The 18,854-nt window shown below is 36.0% G+C and overlaps 1 protein-coding gene across 9 annotated transcripts in view; it reads left to right on the top strand.

Moving 5' to 3' along the window:
- Scel (sciellin) overlaps positions 1 to 18,854 on the top strand; it is a 156,965-nt gene that overhangs the window by 111,766 nt on the left and 26,345 nt on the right. For 6 of the 9 annotated variants that reach the window (XM_078015763.1, XM_078015765.1, XM_078015762.1 and 3 more), the window contains 5 exons: positions 3,068 to 3,127; positions 3,979 to 4,038; positions 4,895 to 4,954; positions 8,182 to 8,232; positions 15,834 to 15,893. In XM_078015763.1, coding sequence (XP_077871889.1) covers positions 3,068 to 3,127; positions 3,979 to 4,038; positions 4,895 to 4,954; positions 8,182 to 8,232; positions 15,834 to 15,893 — 291 coding nt within the window. The remainder of the gene's footprint in view (positions 1 to 3,067; positions 3,128 to 3,978; positions 4,039 to 4,894; positions 4,955 to 8,181; positions 8,233 to 15,833; positions 15,894 to 18,854) is intronic. The other 3 variants (XM_078015767.1, XM_040281367.2, XM_078015764.1) reach the window with 2 other exon arrangements.

Below are 18,854 nucleotides of genomic sequence, written 5' to 3'. Positions count from 1 at the left end.
AGCTTAGAGCATGCTTGATTAAAAGAGTTCTTCTACTCATGAAATATCAAGTAAGTCTACAGAGATAATGTCCTCTTGCTTATTATTCTTTTTAAAGCAGATGGAATATTTTTGAAACTGGGCTTGTTGGCATATTGTTGAAAACAGTGTGCTAAGTAATTCCATGTGGTTTCCCTTGAACTCTTTCCATTCAGTTAACAGTACATGATATTATTTGTTAATTCTAAAATGTGTCATCAATGCCCGTAGGCTCCACTGGCAGAGCAAGGGCTCAGCTAGCTAAAAACTGGGGTGCACACTCTCAAGCTGTCCTGCTCTTGGCCATTTGGTGTAGCCAGAGGCACAATCTCACCATCAACAGGACGAGGACAAAACGTGGATTACCTAGGCGACGTGGAAGGTTCAGGATGATAATATGCACTGAATTTGGGAACCAGAAAGAACTGGGTTCAAATTCTCTCTCTTGCAAACTGTGTTTCTGCACCTCAATTTATTCATCTACCAAAGATGGATCAGATCACAATACTCTCATGCCTGGCACATAAGAGATACAAGTTGTTACAATAATAAAGATTCAGGTGAATTGTATTGTCTTATTGATTTAGATGGTGTTCAAATATTTAGTTTACCTTGACTTTTGAGAAAAATCTGTTTTCCTTTCCAATTTTTTTTAATCTTTCAAATGGTGACCTATATTTCTTAATATATTGGAGTGTGTATGTATATACATGCCTATGTGTGCACATATGCATATACACATACAAATGTTTGTGGGCATGTGTGCATTCACATACATGTATGTGTATGCCTGTGTGCATATGGGAGCATGCATACACACAAATGTGTGTATGCTATACACGTGTGTAATTGTATACCTATAGACATGCTTTTGTATTCATGAGTATAAGTAAGTATAAGTGTGCTTTTGTGTGTATATGAGTGCATATGTAATGGATGCATGTGTACTTGCATGTGTGAACTTATGTGCAGTGTGTGAATCTATATTTTTATGTATGTGCTTTCCTGGGCTATTAGGATAGTAGTTGTTAATTTCTTTTGCTATACATAAAGAAGTTCTGTAGATCTTTAAAAAATAAAGTCAGATCATGTTTCTTTCCCTTTAAAAAAAATGTTTTGACATTTTCAGATAGAATTGAATTCTAATGTTTAGCAATGGTCTTTTTCTTTCTTGGTAAAGCCCTGCCAGATGGATCTCTCCTATTCCAGGCTCATTCCTGCCTTAAGGCTTGGCAGGTGCTGCTCCTGCTTCCCGAAATGCTCTATGCCCACACTGTCACCTTTTCAGGTCATTTCCTACCACTGAATATAATTAAGTCACCTCCCTTCCCCCTGTCCCCAGCGCCACAGGCACCAGGCACTCTTTTTTTTTTTTTAATAGCACATATTGTTATCTGAAATTGCAGCATTCATTTATATACTCAATTGTCTATTTCCTGCCTCTCCCCAAGTTGGAACAGAAGCCTGGTGTGAGCCGGCCATGCGTCTGTTGTGCTCACATCCACCCTAACACTTGAGGCAGAGCCTAGCCCATAGTCCACTGGGCTTTCCAACCTGGGTCCTGAAAGAATGCCTAACTACGGAAGATGTGTACACTGTGAGGCACTGCTTCACAGAGTTAAGTCCTAATATTATGTACACTATTACATCAATTAGGTTATACATTAATTAGTTCACTTTTTTGATTGATTTGATTTGGTTTTATGAACTAAGAAATTTAAACAACCTTATACTTATACGGTTATGTGCCTGATTGAGTGTTTAAAGACATCAAAGTCCTGGCAATATGATGAAAACAGATTCCATAAACAACAAAGGAAGGAATTACAATATTTAACTGCTTGCTTGCTTTTTTTTTTTTTTTTTTTTGAATACTCAGATCTGGAAAGAGAAACATGGGGATTGTTTTCTCAGTCCCTGACAATCAAATCCCATATACTTCATTTAGGCAAAAGTCAACAAGGAGTAATCTGGAGTTGAGTGGTTGTTTCTGTGAGGTTAATTGTTTCATTCTCTGCTTGAAAAGGTTCACGTTTTTTTTGTTCTTGTTTGATCCTCAGACATCTTTATACATGCAAAAAAACTTGGATCAACATCTGGTTGCTTCCAAATATCCATATTCACATCTTTTTTCAAATATTCATATCTTTGATGTTGTGTAGACGAAACCTCAGACTGTTTTGGAAGGGCTCTTAGTAGGGTCCAAAGTGTGGAGAAACGGTGTGAGATACCCTCCTGCTGATGTTCTTATCCCCACACGGTGCCCGCTGGAGATCAGACAGGCATTTGTTGGCACTGTGTATGTGGAAAACACATACAGAAGCAACAAGAAAAGCAGAATTCCATTAAGATCAAAAGTAGACATATATCAAAGGGTAACCATGAAATACCAAAGTGATTTTTGGTGATTTTGTACAGTCGATATGTCTTGCACCTCAGAACTCTATAGATTTTAATCTTCTTATTGTCCGTTGCCAAAATGATAGGTCAAAATGGGTCGTTCTAACACAGAGTTGTAAGTATCAGAAACACACATCAGTTTACGTATTGTGCATTTTAGCATATCAGTGTATTTGCTTAACATACTTTTGTGACAGACAGTCACAAAGCATGGACTCTTCAAAGCTGGTTTTAAAGTTCCATACATGTTGGAGGTTGATATTAAGAGAGTATGCCTTCTGGAATTTTCCTTAAGATAAGTACATAGACTGACATAAAACATATTATGTGTACATGCCAAAGACTAACAGCAGAGTATTAAATACACTGAAATAGAGTCTGTTATTTTTCTGTGTTAAGCACTTTTTTTTTTTTCTTGATGCAAAATTTGCTAAGGACCAAATGTCTCCAAGACTGAAATACTGTCTTGCTGAGTCCCAGGAAGTTTCAGAGACGTAGACACGCTCCAAGCATGCATAGTCACCTTTAATCGTTTTCAACTCTGACATGATCTCAGTGCGCACTTATACTGTTTCTGAGATTCAATGAATGAATTCATTCATTTCTGAAAAACTACCATTAACCCCATCATTTCTTCAATGTTTTAAAGGGGCCAGAGTCTTGAAAATCTGATCAAAGTGACCCCTGAAGCAAACAGAAGGAACCAAAAGTGAGGATTATGTTTTATCTCTCTTCCTCTCCCTCCTCATCAATTCGTGTCAGAGGATGAGTTGAAAAGCCTTTGGATCAGAATCAGAAAGTCCAAACCTTATTACTTACGAGCTGGGTGTCTTTGAGCAAGTCCCTTGAATACTGAATTACAGCTTTTACTTTCTTCTTTCTTTCTTTTCTTTTTCTGGAACTAGAGAACCTAGAAATGCTTTACCATTGAGCTTTATCCCCAGCCATTTTTATTTGATTTGATTTAATTTTTGACAGCTCTCACTAAGTTGCTGAGGCTGGCCTCAAACTTGCCATCCTCCTGCCTGAGCCTCCCAAGTCACTGGGATTACAGGCGTGCACTACAGTGTCCAGTTTGAGTCATAGTTTCTTTTCCAGAATGAGGTCCATAATATTCATTCTGCTTTTGGCACTGGATAGTTGTTAAGAATCAAGTGTAATAATGGATATAAAATACCTTTAAAACAAAAAGGTACTACAGGTGAATTTTACCAACAAAACAATTTAGTTACAGCGATAACATTAGGTGAAATGCTTATAGAAACTGGGCAAGAGTTTTAGGCAAATCGTTACATTGTGCTTGAATCAATTATTTTTTAGAAAACCCAATCTTGTTCTGATTTTATAGTTTTATTTTGACTATAAATGCAAAACCAAGCCAGTATATCAGTGATTTGTATGAAGCTCAAAATGTTTACTCTTTTAAAGGGAAAAACTAGTATTGATCTCTGTTAAAACTGTAGTAAAATTCATCTTGAACACATATATTGCTTTAATCAAAAGAGTCAATGAATTTAATTCCATTTTTTATTTATGGTGTGTGTGTTTGTCTGTTTAAAGTTCCAAAGACCTTAATAACCTCGTCAGAGTAAGTCCATCAACAGGAAGAGGCATGCAAGGGTAAGATTTAATAAGCTCCTCTTTTTCATTTCCTCATAACCAAAGCTTAAAAGTACAATTAAGTCATCCTTTTGGCTGACTGATGCTGAACCCATGATTGTCAAGAAAACCCTGTAACACTGACTTCCTCAGATTTGAAAAGTTTAAGATCTTAGCCAATCGATTGCTGATGCAATGAAGGTACATTTGGTCAACGAGGCCCACAGTGGTTTTCCCAGGATGGAGATGACATTTTTATTGGTTGGCTTGATTTCCCCAAGCAGAAGGGATGGCACAGTAGCTGGGAAAGAGAACTAGGCTGGAATTGTTAGATAGAGGTCAGTCTTGGCTCTGGCCCTTGAACTTGTGTGGTCTGGAGCTAGTCACTTCTGTGTGTGCTTCAGTTTTCTCATCCTCAAAATAAGGAAATCGGGCTGGCTGCTTTCTAGATACTTCCATCACTCCTTCAGGTACTAAGTTCCAATCGGGTGGTTGGTGTTGTGGTAAAGTCCAAGCATTCTGGAACTAGATCACCCAGCCATGTGAGAAGATACTGTGTCTCAAGTTTTTCTTCTACTGAACTATGATGTTAATACCTCCTGTGTCATAGGATCGGCGTGAGGGTTAAATTTCATAAATCATAGCAATCATATGAAAAGTGAAAAAAAATCCTAAGATACTAGTTATTATCCGTTATTCCTATGCAGATATTGATAGATGATTAATAGATATCACTAAAAAAACTTCAACCTTTTGAGATGGTCTCTGTTTTAATGACTATTTTATAACAAAAAGGTTTTCTCAGTTTCAAAAAAATATTTATGACGATTTGATGAATATCTACCACTGACCTGATCATTTCTCCCATGTTCTAAAGGGGCCAAAGTCTTGACAACCTCATCCAAGTGGCTCCTGAAACAAACAGGATCAAATCAGGGTAAGGTTTGTGAAAGTCTTCTATTTCACCCTGTTTTGTTTGTTGGTTTTTGTATCCAACTTTAAAAATAGGATGGAATGCACTGCCTCACCATAGAGACAATCAATGATGGGACCCCAGATAAGTATTTCCTCTGTCACCATCCCAGGGACTGGTGTGCAGGGCCTTGCTTGGGGGATCCCTGGCTGTGGGTTTTTGCAGGAAAGATAATTCTTTGAAATACCAGAGTGACCCTTCCAGTGTGGGATTTGTATTCCACCTTGTGGTTTTCTAAAAAGAGATGGGGATTCCCTATGGAAAGAAACATCATCCCCAAACAATTTTATGGGCTGGGGCTGTAGCTCAGTGGCAGAGCACTTGCCTAACATGAGTCAGGCACTGGGTTTGATCCTTAGCATCGCACAAAAATAAATAAATAAAATAAAGGTATGTTATCCATCTACAACTACAAAAAATAAAAAATAAGAACAATTTCCTAAAGCTAAGCAACCTAAAGAAAAGTCCTCAGATGATAAAAGTTTCTCCTTCCTTCTTCGTCCACTGTTTATTCCTTCTTCTTATTGTTTACCACCCAAACTATCCTGAAGTTGAGAGATCATTTCTTAAAAATCATATTCAGTTCATCGAAATAATAAAGAATGCAAAGAATGACATTTGGTTTTCATACAAAGAGAATTTTCTCTAAGGCACAGCATGTTAAGAAAATAGACAACAAAACCATGAAGTTATATACCTATATTGTTATGTAAGTTCGAGTATGAGTTAGACATGAAAGATACCGAGACCATACCTTCTTTCTGACAGATTTTCTCTTTCACTTTACATATAGAAATGTTTTCTATTTTTATAGTAAATAGCCATCAAACAGAGCTTATTTTGACTAGATCAGATATCAGAAGCTTTGTGTGAAAAGGTTAGGTAGTCAATAGTTCAGTCTCTCCTTTAACTACGTAGTCAGCTCCACCAGTACTGTGAGAGCAGCCATAGAAAATATCTTGCAAACACAAGGACATGGCCATGTTCCTATAAAACGGCTGAAAAACCAGGCAGAATTTAGCCCGAGGGCCATAGTTTGCTGGCCCTTAGACTAGATATTGTTTTATTTAGAAGGGAGAGGAGGGTCAACTCTGAATGCATTTGAGGCCACTTGGAAAACATAGCTGGCTGTCCTATTGCATATATAGTTTCATTCATTTTATATGATTAAACTGATGATCTCGGAATGCTTAGTGCTCGACCATCTTCAGAGTTTGTGCACCCAAGAGGAAATCAACTTTATGGTCAGACACTCAATCTGAAGACCAAAAAACAGTCTACATTACAGATGAAGGGAGTAGCTATTGTCTTTTGTCCCTTTCCCAGGATGACTTAGTTTCTAAAGGTGAAGGTGGTCTTTCCTAGAAGCTGCATGCTGACACTCATTGCATGGTTGTGTATTCATTTCTTCTACTTGACAGTGAGATTTTTGAGTACAGTTGCTAGTTGTGTAGTCATGAACAAATTGCTTAATCTTTCAGCTTCAGTTTCTTTATCGTAAAACCAGGAGTTAACCCTCATCAGGAGTTACTAGAAAGATTAAATGCGATCTTGCTTATAAAGTATTTCTTGCTCAAATACTTATTTATTAAATATTATCTATTAGTATTATTGGTGCTATTATTTTTCTTCATTTTTGAATCCCCATATCACCACTTGATTCTTAAAGAAGATACTGAAGAAATTATCCTGTTAAGTTAAAAATTACAAAAATACTGACATTCAACAATTTTTAACCCACAAATGATAATATAATATAGTTTAGCAATAATAGAATATAGTAATTTATATCAGAGGATAGATACACAATAAAATGAGTTCATAGGTTAGTCCCAAAGATTAGTTAAATGATAAAGTCTTTCTGGTCTCTTTTTTGCTTTATGATATTTAATGCATTGTCTAATAATAAAGTATATCAAATAAGACTTTTTGTTCAGGCTATTTGTTGTTAGGGTTGGTGTGAGAGTCCAGTGTTATAACAGTATATCTTTAGAGCTATGATTGCCTCAATATTCAATAGTTTAAAATAAAAACATAAATTATATAGTCTGAAATCTTGCTTGTTATGCTTTGGCTACATGAAGTGTGATTCTAAAATGATTTATTTAATACCTTAGAGTAGCACAGAATTATATCATATGTGTATATACATACATATAAATAAAGACATACGTATTACTTACATAAGTTAGAATCAGGAAATCATGTTTTAAAAGTCTCAGTTGTTATTACTGGTTTGTGTTTTGGAAGGGGGAGGAAGCAAGGACCACTGAGTAATGATATAGTTTCATATTTTTCTGTTTCTCATTATAACCTCCAAAACTATTCTAAATGCTAATTCGACTACACAAATATAATATGGAAAGTAAGAAGTTTAAAAGAAATTCTGCTTTGTGTTAGACTTGACAGAAACATGAGTAAAATTAAATTCCCACATAGTCAATGGTGCTCATGAAGTAAATTGATAGAAGCTATGTTTTTTGGTGTGTTTTTTTACTCTTTTTAAAATATGTTATTATTTTATTTTATTTTTTACACAAATGGAACACAATTTTTCATTTATTGTTGTACATGATCTTGAGTCACACCATATGTTCACTCATACCCATGCATAGAGCAATAATATTTGTCTCATTCCACCATCTTCTCTCCCAACATCCCCTCTCATTCCCTCCCTCCCTTCTGCCTAGTCCAAAGTTCCTCCATTTTCCCCTTGCCCCACCTCTCCCTTATCAGAGAAAACATTTGGCCTTTGTTTTGGGTGGATTGGCTTACTTCACTCAGCATCATGTTCTCCAATTTCATCCATTTACCTGTAAATGCCACAATTTCATTCTTCTTTAAGGCTGAGTAATATTCCATTGTATCTATATAGCACAGTTTCTTTATCCATCCATCTATTCTTCTAGAGAAGGGTACCTAGGTTGGTTCCATAGTTTAGTTATTGTGAATTGTGGTGCTAAAAACATTGAGGTTGCATCACTGTAGTATGCTGATTTTAAGTCCTTTGGGTAGACCAAGGAGTGAGATAGCTGGGTCAAATGGTGGTTCCATAAACTACATTTTTACAGGGGCTAAAAAGTGAATTCAAGAGATGATGGATTTTTAAGTTAACAGTAGTCATTGATTCAATACTAAGGTTAAAAAGTAAAAAAAATGATTGATTTTAGTTGACCTGAACTTATTTTTAGGAACCAAGATCTGGACAATCTTATCAAAGTGACCCCCTCAGCAAACAAAAGGTAAGCTTGTTAACATTAATTATTAAAGACTCCTGTACAATGTTTCAATTTATATTAAAAATAATGGAGAGAGAAAGAAAGATTATTGATTAAGGGCACTTTGAAAGGGTACATGAAAACAAAGAACACATTGATTCTTTTTTTTTTTTTTTTGTATTGAGGATTGAACCTAGGGGTGCTTAACCACTGAGCCATATCCCCAGCCCTTTTTGTTTTTTATTTAGAGACAGAGTCTCATTAAGTTTCTAACTTGCTGAAGCTGCCTTTGAACTCAAAATTCTTATACTTCCACCTCCAGAGCCACTGGGATTACAGGTGGCTCCACTATGCCTGGTACATGGATTTCTTGATGTGTAATAATAGTAGACAAGTTTTTTTTCATTATTAATCATCTTATTCATTATAATATTGTTTAAAATGATAATACCAAAGCCCATTTAGTATAATTACTACTTGAGCAATTCTTTTGATACAATGATAACACAAATAGATTATAAGTGTAAATTTAAACTAATATAAGTTCATAAAACACAATAAACCAAAGAATTTGGGCTTTCTACCCTATAATAGACCCAAGGAATTAATTTTTTTTCTTTTTTTATTGGTTGTTCAAAACATTACAAAGCTCTTGACATATCATATTTCATACATTAGATTCAAGTGGGTTATGAATTCCCATTTTTACCCCAAATACAGATTGCAGAATCACATCAGTTACACATCCACATTTTTACATAATGCCCTATTAGTAACTGTTGTATTCTGCTACCTTTCCTATCCTCTACTATCCTCCCTCCCCTCCCCTTCCATCTTCTCTCTCTACCCCATCTACTGTAATTCATTTCTCTCCTTGTTTATTTTCCCATTCCCCTCACAACCTCTTATATGTAATTTTGTATAACAATGAGGGTCTCCTTCCATTTCCATGCAATTTCCCTTTTCTCTCCCTTTCCCTCCCACCTCATGTCTCTGTTTAATGTTAATCTTTTCTTCCTGCTCTTCCTCCCTGCTCTGTTCTTAGTTGCTCTCATTATATCAAAGAAGACATTTGGTATTTGTTCTTTAGGGATTGGCTAGCTTCACTAAGCATAATCTGCTCTAGTGCCATCCATTTCCCTGCAAATTCCATGATTTTGTCATTTTTTAATGCTGTGTAATACTCCATGGTGTATAAATGCCACATTTTTTTTTATCCATTCATGTATTGAAGGGCATCTGGGTTGGTTCCACAGTCTAGCAATTGTGAATTGTGCTGCTATGAACATCGATGTGGCAGTATCCCTGTAGTACGCTCTTTTAAGGTCTTCAGGGAATAGTCCGAGAAGGGCAATAGCTGGGTGAAATGGTGGTTCCATTCCCAGCTTTCCCAAGAATCTCCATACTGCTTTCCAAATTGGCCGCACCAGTTTGCAGTCCCACTAGCAAGGTACAAGAGTACCCTTTTCTCCACATCCTCGCCAGCACTTATTGTTGTTTGACTTCATAAGGGCTGCCATTCTTACTGGAGTGAGATGGTATCTTAGGGTGGTTTTGATTTGTGTTTCTCTGACTGCTAGAGATGGTGAGCATTTTTTCATGTACTTGTTGATTGACTGTATGTCCTCCTCTGAGAAGTGTCTGTTCAGGTCCTTGGCCCATTTGTTGATTGGGTTATTCATTTTCTTATTTTCTAATTTTTTGAGTTCTTTGTATACTCTGGATCTTAGGGCTCTATCTGAAGTGTGAGGAGTAAAGATTTGTTCCCATGATGTAGGCTCCATATTTACCTCTCTTATTGTTTCTCTTGCTGAGAAAAAATTTTTCAGTTTAAGTAAGTCCCATTTGTTGATTCTTGTTATTAACTCTTGTGCTATGGGTGTCCTATTAAGGAATTTGGAGCCCGACCCCACAATATGTAGATCAGAGCCAACTTTTTCTTCTATCAGATGCAGAGTCTCTGATTTGATATCTAGCTCCTTGATCCACTTTGAGTTAACTTTTGTGCATGGCAAGAGGAGAGTATTCAATTTCATTTTGTTGCATATGGATTTCCAGTTTTCCCAGCACCATTTGTTGAAGATGCTATCCTTCTTCCATTGCATGCTTTTAGCCCCTTTATCAAATATAAGATAGTTGTAGTTTTGTGGATTGGTCTCTGTGTCCTCTATTCTGTACCATTGGTCCACCCGCCTGTTTTGGTACCAGTACCATGCTGTTTTTGTTACTATTGCTCTGTAGTAGTTTGAAATCTAGTATCGCTATACCTCCTGATTCACACTTCCTGCTTAGAATTGCTTTTGCTATTCTGGGTCTTTTATTTTTCCATATGAATTTCATGACTGCTTTATCTATTTCTACAAGAAATGCCTTTGGGATTTTGATTGGCATTGCATTAAATCTATAGAGAGCTTTTGGTAATATCGCCATTTTGATGATGTTAGTTCTGCCTATCCATGAACAGGGTATATTTTTCCATCTTCTATGATCTTCTTCTACTTCTCTTTTTAGGGTTCTGTAGTTTTCATTGTATAAATCTTTCACCTCTTTTGTTAGGTTGATTCCCAAGTATTTTATTTTTTTTGAGGATATTGTGAATGGAGTGTTTTTCCTCATTTCAGTTTCCAAAGTTTTGTCGCTGATATACAGAAATGCCTTTGATTTATGCATGTTGATTTCATATCCTACCACTTTGCTGAATTCATTTATTAGTTCTAATAGTTTTTTTGTGGACCCCTTTGGGTCTTCTAGGTATAGAATCATGTCACCTGCAAATAGTGATAATTTAAGTTCTTCTTTTCCTATTTTTATGCCTTTAATTTCTTTCGTCTGTCTAATTGCTCTGGCCAGTGTTTCGAGAACTATATTGAATAGAAGTGGTGATAGAGGGCATCCCTGTCTTGTTCCAGATTTTAGAGGGAATGCCTTCAATTTTTCTCCATTTAGGATGATGCTAGCCTGAGGTTTAGCATAGATAGCTTTTATAATGTCGAGGAAAGTTCCTGTTATCCCTAGTTTTTCTAGTGTTTTGAACATAAAGGGATGCTGTACTTTGTCAAATGCTTTTTCTGCATCTATCGAGATGATCATATGGTTCTTATCTTTAAGTCTATTGATGTAGTGAATAACATTTATTGATTTCCGTATATTGAACCATCCTTGCATCCCAGGGATGAATCCTACTTGATCATGGTGCACAATTTTTTTCGATATGTTTTTGAATCCGATTCGCCAAAATTTTATTGAGGATTTTTGCATCTAGGTTCATCAGAGATATTGGTCTGTAGTTTTCTTTCTTTGAGGTGTCTTTGTCTGATTTCGGAATCAGGGTGATGTTGGCCTCATAGAATGAATTTGGCAGAGCTCCTTCTTTTTCTGTCTCCTGAAATAACTTGAAAAGTATTGGTATTAATTCTTCTTTAAAGGTTTTGTAAAACTCCACTGTATACCCATCCGGTCCTGGGCTTTTCTTGGTTGGTAGTCTTTTGATTGCTTCTTCTATTTTATCCATTGATATTGGTCTGTTTAAATTGTGTGTATCCTCCTGACTCAGTCTGGGCAAATCATATGACTTAAGAAATTTATCGATGTCTTCACTATCTTCTATTTTATTGGAATATAGGTTTTCAAAATAATTTCTAATTGTCTTCTGTATTTCTGTAGCATCTGTTGTGATATTGCCTTTTTCATCCCGTATGTTAGTAATTTGAGTTCTCTCTCTTCTTCTCTTCGTTAGCATGGCTAAGGGTCTGTCGATCTTATTTATTTTTCGAAGAATCAACTTTTAGTTTTGTTAATTTTTTCAATAGTTTCTTTTGTTTCAATTTTGTTGATTTCCACTCTGATTTTAATTATTTCTTGCCTTCTGCTACATTTGCTGTTGTTTTGCTCTTCCTTTTCTAGGGCTTTGAGATGAAGTGTGAGCTCATTTATTTGTTGGTTTTTCCTTTTTTTGAGGAATGATCTCCAGGCAATGAATTTCCCTCTTAAAACTGTTTTCATTGTGTGCAATAGATTCCTATATGTTGTGTCTGTATTTTCATTTATCTCTAAGAGTTTTTTGATTTCCTCCTTTATGTCTTCTGTAACCCATTGATCATTCAGTAACATATTGTTCATTTTCCATGTGATGCATGATTTTTCCTTCCTTCTTTTATCATTGATTTCCAGTTTCATTCCATTATGATCAGATAAAATGCATGGTATTATCTCCACCCCTTTATATTTACTGAGGGTTACCCTATGGCATAATATATGGTCTATTTTTGAGAAGGATCCATGTGATGCTGAGAAAAAAGTATATTCACTTGATGATGGTTGATATATTCTATATATGTCAGTTAAGTCTAGGTTATTGATATTGAGTTCTATAGTTTCTTTATTCAACTTTTGTTTGGAGGATCTGTCCAATGGTGAGAGAGGTGTGTTGAAGTCACCCATAATTATTGTGTTGTGGTCTATTTGAGGAGAATTTGTTTTATGAATGTCGCAGCACCATTATTTGGTGCATAAATATTGATAATTGTTATGTCTTGTTGGTGAATGATTCCTTTTAACAGTATATAATGTCTTTCTTTATCCCTTTTGATTAACTTAGTCTTGAAGTCGATTTTATTCGATATGAGGATGGCCACCCCTGCTTGCTTACAAGGACCATGTGCATGGTATATTTTTCCCAACCTTTCACCTTCAGCCTGTGTATGTCTTTTCCAATCAGATGTGTCTCCTGGAGGCAACATATTGTTGGATTTGTTTTTTTAATCCATGTTTCCAGCCTATGTTGCTTTATTGGAGAGTTTAAGCCATTAACATTTAGAGTTACTATTGATATATGGTTTGTACTGCCAGACATGTTTGATTATTTATCTTTTTTTTTTCAATTTAGTTTGTTTCTCCATGATTAGCTTTCCCCCCCCCCCGCCCTCTGTCATTACTGAGGCACTTCCCAGTGATGGTTTTGGTTGTTGTTTTTCATTTCTTCCTCGTGTACTGTTTTGCTCAAGACGCTTTGCATTGCTGGTTTTCTGGCTGCAAATTCTTTTAGCTTTTGTTTATCATGAAAGATTTTTATTTCGTTGTTGTACCTGAAGCTTAATTTTGCTGGATACAGAATTCTTGGTTGGCATCCATTGTCTTTCAGTGTTTGAAATATGTTGTTCCAGGATCTTCTCGCTTTCAGCATCTGTGATAAAAAATCCGTTGTTAACCTTATTGGTTTACCCCTGAATTTAATCTGTCTCCTTTCTCTTGTAGCTTTTAATATTTTCTCTTTGTTCTGTATATTGGCTATCTTCATAACAGTGTGTCTTGGCATTGGTCTATTGTGATTTTGTGTGCTCGGTGTCCTGTATGCATCTACAATTTGTATATCCGTTTCCTTTTTTATTTCTGGAAAGTTTTCTGTAATTATTTCATTCAGCATGTTACTCATTCCTTTGGTTTGAATCTCTGTACCTTCCTCTATCCCGATGACTCATAAGTTTGTTTTTTTTATGTTATCCCATATCTCTTGGATATTTTTCTCGTGATTTTTTTACCAGCCTTTCTGAGTTGGCTAGACTCTTTTCAAGATGATATATTTTGTCTTCATTATCTGACGTTCTGGTTTCTACTTGCTCCACTCTGTTTGTGATACTCTCAATTGAGTTTTTAATTTGATTTATCATTTCCTTCATTTCTAGAATTATTGTTTGATTTTTTTTTATAATCTCTATCTCCTGATGAAGATGCTTAACTTCTTCTTTTATCTGTTTATGTAATTCATTTTCAATGTGTTCTTTCACTGTTTGAATTTGCTGTCTCATATCCTCTATAAGGTTCCATTCCATCTGTCTAAGGTGTTCCTTGAGTTCTTTATATGGCCATTATTCTGATGACTCTAGGTCCCCCTGAATATTTAGGCTGTCCTACATTGTTTGTACTCCTTTTCTTCCTTGCTTTTTTATGCTGCTCATGTTACTTCTTGTTCTGTTTGACTGCTGAGTTACTGTTTACTCCTATAAATTTATTTGATGCTTGGGAGGAAAGGTATTAGAAGGGAAGGGAAGAAGTCACTGTCACTGCTGGTTTCAATGAAGTTATCTCCTCTGCCCTTGACGTCAGTTCTCTGCCATGGTGGTATCCATGCAAATGGTGACCGTTTGTTCCCTTTGCCAGGTGACCAATGCAACGGGTGGGTCCTGATTGTCTCTCCCAAGTCCCGTTTCAATCCTGTGGCCACTGCCTATAAAGGCTCGGTTGGCTTTTACCTCTGTAAGTTCAGGAGGGCCGACCAGTTATTTCAGCGGGATCCTTAGTGCTGAGTCACGAGAAGCAGGCGAATCGGAGCTTGAATGCAGCTGATCCGGGCTCAGTGTGTGTTCTGAGAGGCCCAAACTGTTCGCCCCAGATCCATGTCAGCTCAGCATTGCCTAGTGATCCTGAGCAAACAGCATTTAGACAGTTTACGACTCCCTATGCCCACGACTCCCTATGCCCGCACAGCTGAAGAGGTCAGAGACTTGATCTCTCCACGCCGGCCGCCATGTTGGATCTCCGGGAATACTTCTTAACTCATTTTATAAGGCTAGGAATACCCTGCAGCCAGCAAGCTCAGGACCGCGTCCCAGGGCGAGGCATGAAGGGAAAGCGGCTCCGCCGACACCCGCAGCGACTGGATGCAGGTCCGGGTCCCAGCGGTATGCGCCTCCGCGGCGTAGGCCTCTGCCGCCCAGGAATTAATTTTTAATGCCTTTATTTTTATGTGGTGCTGAGGATAGAACCCGGGTCCACCCGTTCGAGGTGAATACTGCTGAGCCACAATCCCAGCCCAGGAATTAATTTTTAAATGACTTGGTTGAAAAAAGTGGGAATATAACACTCTTACACTTGAAAATAATATTTTTGCATGACATTGAATTTCTTCTGTTCTTGAGAAATTAAAACCTGTTACAGTCACATGATTGTAATCCTAGCTGCGCTGGAGGAGGCTGAGACAGGAGGATTAAGAGTTCAAAACCAGCCTCAGCAATTTAGCAAAACTCTGTCTCAAAAAAAACAAAGGCTGATGATTAAATGCCCCTGATTTCAATACCCAGTACAAGAGAGAGAGAGAGAGAGAGAGAGAGAGAGAGAGAGAGAGAGAGAGAGATATTAAGAAAGAAATTAAGACTGTTACACATTGGAGCAAAAGTTAATAAATGTATAACAGAGAAAATTCAAACCATTTTTTATAAAATTATTTTGAAGATAATGGTGAAAACATTGTGCAGATGGAAGGAATTGCCATGAATATAAGAGAGGAAGCCTCTTAGGGTGCAGGAGGGTGGAAATTTGTTACAATTTATGTTTGGGTCACCCTCAGCCACTGCTTAGGTATATAGCCCCAGGAAGTGTCTTTGTGAAACTCAATTTCTTCATAGGGTATGATAGTGTCTACCTCAGTGAGTTGCTCTGAGTATTAGAAAACAGCAACTGTGTATTGAAAGTAGAAACTCAATAAACTTATTACTTTTTAGATTTTAGTTTCCATTGAATAATTTATAATTGTTAAAAAAAATAAAAATTAATTTTTTTAAAAAACCCACCAGTCATTATACTTGCTGATTTCTTATTGGCTCTGAACTTTATTTTATTTTGTTTTTTAGTGAACAAGGTCTTGATGAACTTATTAATGTAAACCCCAAAGCTGTCCAAAGCACCTCTGGGTAAGAGAAGAATATTATTTACTTGTTTGGTTTTCCTTCTTTATAACTAAGCACAGTGTGAATATAAATGACATAATCATTCTATGGGCAAATTAGATATAGATCTTGAAATATCATCACAGTTTTTATATGTCCCTGGAAACCTAGTTGTTAACAACAGAATTTGTTAATTGCAAGAAAGAGGCTGCTGATGACAATGAATGGTGGCCCCATCTCTTTCCTCAGCCTCAAGTATAAAGCAGTTGAAGGGAATGATTGGAGAAGGAGGTGCTAGGAACAGAGCCAGTCCAAGAGCTGTTTTGTTTTGTTTTTGTGTGGCATTGATATTAATACTTTTGTCTCTAGAATTTAAATTCTTAGTGATAGTTAATTTAAAAAATAGACCTATAAGCTTCATTAGACTCATTGGTAGTATCATTTACATCCTTTTGGAAGTGTTTCCTGGGCAACACCAGAACTTTGAGGTTCATTGATCTTTACAGGGTTTGGTGGACCAAAAATTTGGTAATTTTGTAAGTAGTCTCTCTAAGATAATGAAATTCTCTTTTTGTTCCTGATTATATGAAAATTTTCACATCATCATTACACCTTACTCTTAGAAATCTTAGAAATATTTTCATGATTTCCTTTTTAAGTTTTGTTGTTACCTTTAAAAAAAAAAAAGAAGAAAGAAACCTCAGAGAATCCTAGCCTCGTTAATTTGAACAATTTTGAAAACCACTGTTCCAGCTGAAATTGCTCATTTTGTCAAAGAGGAAATTAGGACATGGAAAGGTTAAGTGATTTGACCAGGGTCACAGAGAAAATCAGTGTAAGACTGATAGTAGTTCTGTGATCTCCTAAGCAGTGAATAATTACCGAACACCTACTGGGTTCACAATTTAAGACTAGGTATCATTAGTTGCACATTAGGTATAATTATAGGCTGTGGACACCAAAAAGAGAATTCAGTAGTCATACTCAATCTTATTAACAGCAGGCAATTAACATAGATTAAAGCTAATTATGTACCAGGGGCACAGAGATGTTACTCCAAGACAATAATAGGTTGTCAGTTTAATATATTACATTTCAGAGCACTCATGTACTGCTTGCTGAATATAGAATATATTGTCAGTGAATTGCATTTAAAAAGAAAAAAGAAGCATTAAAAGAGGATATAATAAACACGATAGGAAGTAAAATTCATATTCATGGAGTCCTGGAATAGAAGCCAGTGATGAGCAGAGCCTTAGAGATTATCCAATCCAAGCTCCTCATATAGAAATGAGAATACTGAGGCCAGAGAGCAAAAATCCCATCATCTCCTAGGAGTTCTTATAACTCTCAGCCCAACTCTGATCTTTACAACCACAGCACCCGAGTTTGATCTTGAAGTAAATGAAAGTTAATTAAACACCTCAGGAAATAGTGGAGACGAACAGATAGGATTGCTGCTCTTATTGTGGGACAACCAGGATGTGCCCTCTACTGTTTTCACAGTGTCATGTGAAGAATTACTTCATGAATGACAATGGCACAGTATGCAAAACGTCTTACAGCATTTAAACCTTCAGAAGTCACAATACTAGCTCTAATGCATTAGAATGCATTCTTTGCCACACCCTGAAAGCAAAATTAATGAAAGCAGTAACTTGAGTAGGAAAGATGTTACATATTCCCTGGATAAAATTTAGATATTAGATTCCTTTTTTATCAGGACTCAGGTCAAGAAAAAAAGTCAATATTTTGTTGTTTTCAATTCATTGAGATAAATTGCCTATGCTGTCAACCAAGACAGTTCAGCATTATTACTAAGATCCTGATTTTATTAACACATGGCATTGCCTTTTGTTGAAGTAGTAGTAGGACTTAACATCTGTTTTCTAAGCTAGAGTTTCTCAAATCATGGGTCACCATTCATTCAAGGATGTTGTAGTTATTTTAGTGAGTAATAATCAGCCTCACCTCTTCAATTGAATAAGCTTAATCAAATAGAAAATGTGAGAATTCTAATCGAGTAGGGTATTATTTTGTGTAATTCACATATTTTCCATATGTGATTCTGTTCGTGTCTGTCTGGAAAAGAGAGAGTATTGGGCTGTAATATAAATACAGCCAATAAGAAAATAAGAAATAAGACCAATAAGAAAATGCATTTCTTATTGGTTTTTACAAAATAGTAATCTATAAAATATTAATTGGTAATATTAATGTAAATATTATTCATATAAATATAAATACTATTTACATGCACATAAATATTAATATAAAATATTAAATATTTCTTATCTAGAATGATAGATGATCAAATCTTCTGTGCTTAGCAGAACAAGTGTAAATGGAAGCCCCTGTGTTTGTTTTTGCATTTTCTATGCTCCCTCTTCTTAATTATGCTAAGGAGTATTATATGTAGTTATACTAAAATATATTGGGATTAATTTTATATGTACAAAAAGGCTTTTGAACATACTGTCCCCTCTACAAAGTTTTATTCCTTGTTAGTTTTTTCTTTTACATTTTGAAGTTAACCGAATTTTAAGCTTTGTTTTTATGGCATAGTTGTTTTTTTTTATGGCACAGTTTTGTTTTATGACACTTTTTTTTTATCTTTACTAGCTCACTTAATCCTCACAGTACTTTTTATAACATATTTTTCTATCAATTTATATGAAGAAATTATGTTTGGGCTAGTTCTCATTCGGCAATCATTCTTTTAATGATGTTTGCAGATACCAATAGATAATCTTTAATTTTGTATATTATATAGAGGCTAATTCAAAAAAAGTCCAGATAGGGACTTTCCATCCACTGTGGAGATGTGAGAACCAGAAGAGATCTCCAGAATGGAGTCATGAGCTGAGAAGCACATTCCATGGAAAGATTGAGGCTGGGGAGGGGAACGTAGACCCTAGGCCTTTTTAAGGATTCATCTCTAAATGACGCACTTTCCGTTTGTAACCTTGCATCAATTTTTTTATA

This window comes from Ictidomys tridecemlineatus, chromosome 6 (assembly GCF_052094955.1).
Source record: "Ictidomys tridecemlineatus isolate mIctTri1 chromosome 6, mIctTri1.hap1, whole genome shotgun sequence".
Classification (NCBI taxonomy): domain Eukaryota; kingdom Metazoa; phylum Chordata; class Mammalia; order Rodentia; family Sciuridae; genus Ictidomys; species Ictidomys tridecemlineatus.
The sequence above is the reverse complement of the archived record's forward strand: the minus strand, read 5'-3'. Positions and strand labels throughout refer to the sequence as shown.